This window comes from Triticum urartu, chromosome 7A (assembly GCF_056163025.1).
Source record: "Triticum urartu cultivar PI428250 chromosome 7A, HENAU_Tu73, whole genome shotgun sequence".
Lineage (NCBI taxonomy): Eukaryota > Viridiplantae > Streptophyta > Magnoliopsida > Poales > Poaceae > Triticum > Triticum urartu.
This window is the reverse complement of record NC_141879.1, coordinates 146,277,950-146,280,027: the sequence shown is the minus strand read 5'-3', so window position 1 is coordinate 146,280,027 and position 2,078 is coordinate 146,277,950. Positions and strand designations below refer to the sequence as shown.

Below are 2,078 nucleotides of genomic sequence, written 5' to 3'. Positions count from 1 at the left end.
ATGGACTCCGCCGACGAGTTCTTTTTCCACAATTTCCTTTGCGACTCCGACGATTCGTCGTCCGACGACGAGGAGGAGATATTGGCTGCCGTGTTGGTTCATCGCCACCTCAACAGCCAGTGTCCGTTGTTTCATGGCTCCATTCCAGGCCACCTTCCGGCGTTGAATCGCAACCGAGAGAGCGGGCATTTCATTCTCTGGAAGGACTACTTTGATACAACAAACCCGTTGTTCAAACATCACAAATTCCGCCGCCGGTTCCGTATGAGTAGGCATGTTTTCAACCGTATTGGAGAGGGAGTGGTCGGCTATGATGGCTACTTCGAGTGCAAAGAGGATGCCGTCGGCAAGATTGATTTCTCCTCTTATCAGAAATGCACTGCCGCCATCCGAATGCTTGCATACGGAGTGCCCGGTAATCTCATTGACGAGTATGTCCGTATGAGCGAGTCTACATGCCTAGAGTCCCTGTATAAGTTCTGCAAGGCTGTGATTGCTGTGTTTGACCTTGAGTACTTGAGAGAGCCGACAGCTGAAGATACAACCCGTTTGTTGGCGATGAATGCCAGCAGGGGCTTTCCGGGGATGATTGGCAGTATAGACTGCATGCACTGGGAGTGGAGGAACTGCCCTTTTGCTTGGCAAGGGTAGTATAAGGGACATGTCAGGGCTTGCACTGTCATACTAGAGGCCGTGGCGTCTCAAGATCTCTGGATCTGGCACTCTTTCTTTGGCATGGCTAGATCACATAATGATATCAACGTGCTTCAGCGCTCGCCGGTGTTTGCTAGGCTTGCCGAAGGCAACAGCCCACCGGTGAACTTTACTGTCAACGGTCACAACAACGACAAAGGATACTATTTGAGTGACGGTATCTATCCTCAGTGGACCACTATTGTCAAGACAATACCCAACCCTGTCGGAGAAAAAAAGGAAAAGATTTTCCCAAGAGCAAGAGAGTGCTAGGAAGGATGTCGAGCGTGCCTTTGGTGTTTTGCAATCTCGATGGGGCATTGTTCGGTATCCTGCTAATACTTGGAGCACGCAGAAACTATGGAAGGTGATGACTGCTTGTGTGATCATGCACAATATGATCATAGAAGACGAGCGTCCGGAACGTCTGTACGATCAAGGCTTTCAGTTTCAGGGTGAGAATGTTATGCCTGAGCATGGAGTAGCGGCAACATTTGAGCAGTTCACTCAGTTTCATGAAGACATGCGTGATTGGGAAACTCACGTGCAATTGCAGAATGATTTGGTTGAGCATATGTGGACTCATATTGGCAACCAATAAATGTATCTTTTTTTATTCGTTTGCAAAACTATGTGAAATATTTTTATTTGTATTTGGCTTGTAAAACTATACTATTTATTTGGGCGGCCGAACTATTTGGCTTGTTTTAAACATTTTCATTTCACAATATCTTTGAATGCAAAATCAATGTAAAATTGGGCGGTCAGCCGGCCACGCCTGCACATATGGATCGACGCGTTGGGCGCGCTGCCGACCCATATCAAAAACAGGGCGGACGGCCGATCCAAACAAATAAAAAGCGGACGAAATCGCCGTCCGTTTGAGTCGGCCCGTTGGAGTTGCTCTTAGCACATGTTCCAAGACAGGTAGGTGTGGTTGACACTTGAGGCCACTTGATGCACTCTGCAGTCTCCACTCGGTTTGGCCAGGCAGGCAACAAGTGCATCATGCATGCCACAGCCCACAGCCCACAGCTGTATGTCCGAGCCGTGCCCGGGCAAGCCACACTCGAATCAAGGCACTATTATTTTATGCTAACACTGTACGCCCAAGGCAAAGACGCAGCGTCAAGTCGACTACCTTAGTAGGAGTAGCACACAGGATGCTTCCTTGCTTGGATTTTCTTACGCTATTATTTGCTCCGTATGCATTATTGCCAAACGTACGACCGCGGATTGTATATGCCACTGTTTTGTCAGAGTATCGCTGTGATGTGAACGTAATGCTTCATTACTTGTGTTCCACCAGTAAACAAATCCATGGACGAGGCACACACTGTTTTGGGCTGTGGCTTTGCGTCCTATAAGTAGAAGTATCCCGTCGG

At 48.3% G+C, this 2,078-nt stretch overlaps 1 protein-coding gene across 1 annotated transcript; it reads left to right on the top strand.

Moving 5' to 3' along the window:
• Positions 1-651, top strand: LOC147958648 (uncharacterized). The gene has a single exon (XM_087532235.1). The coding sequence runs from the start codon at positions 1-3 to the stop codon at positions 649-651; it is 651 nt and encodes a 216-aa protein (XP_087388361.1).
• The last annotated feature ends 1,427 nt before the right edge of the window (positions 652-2,078 follow it).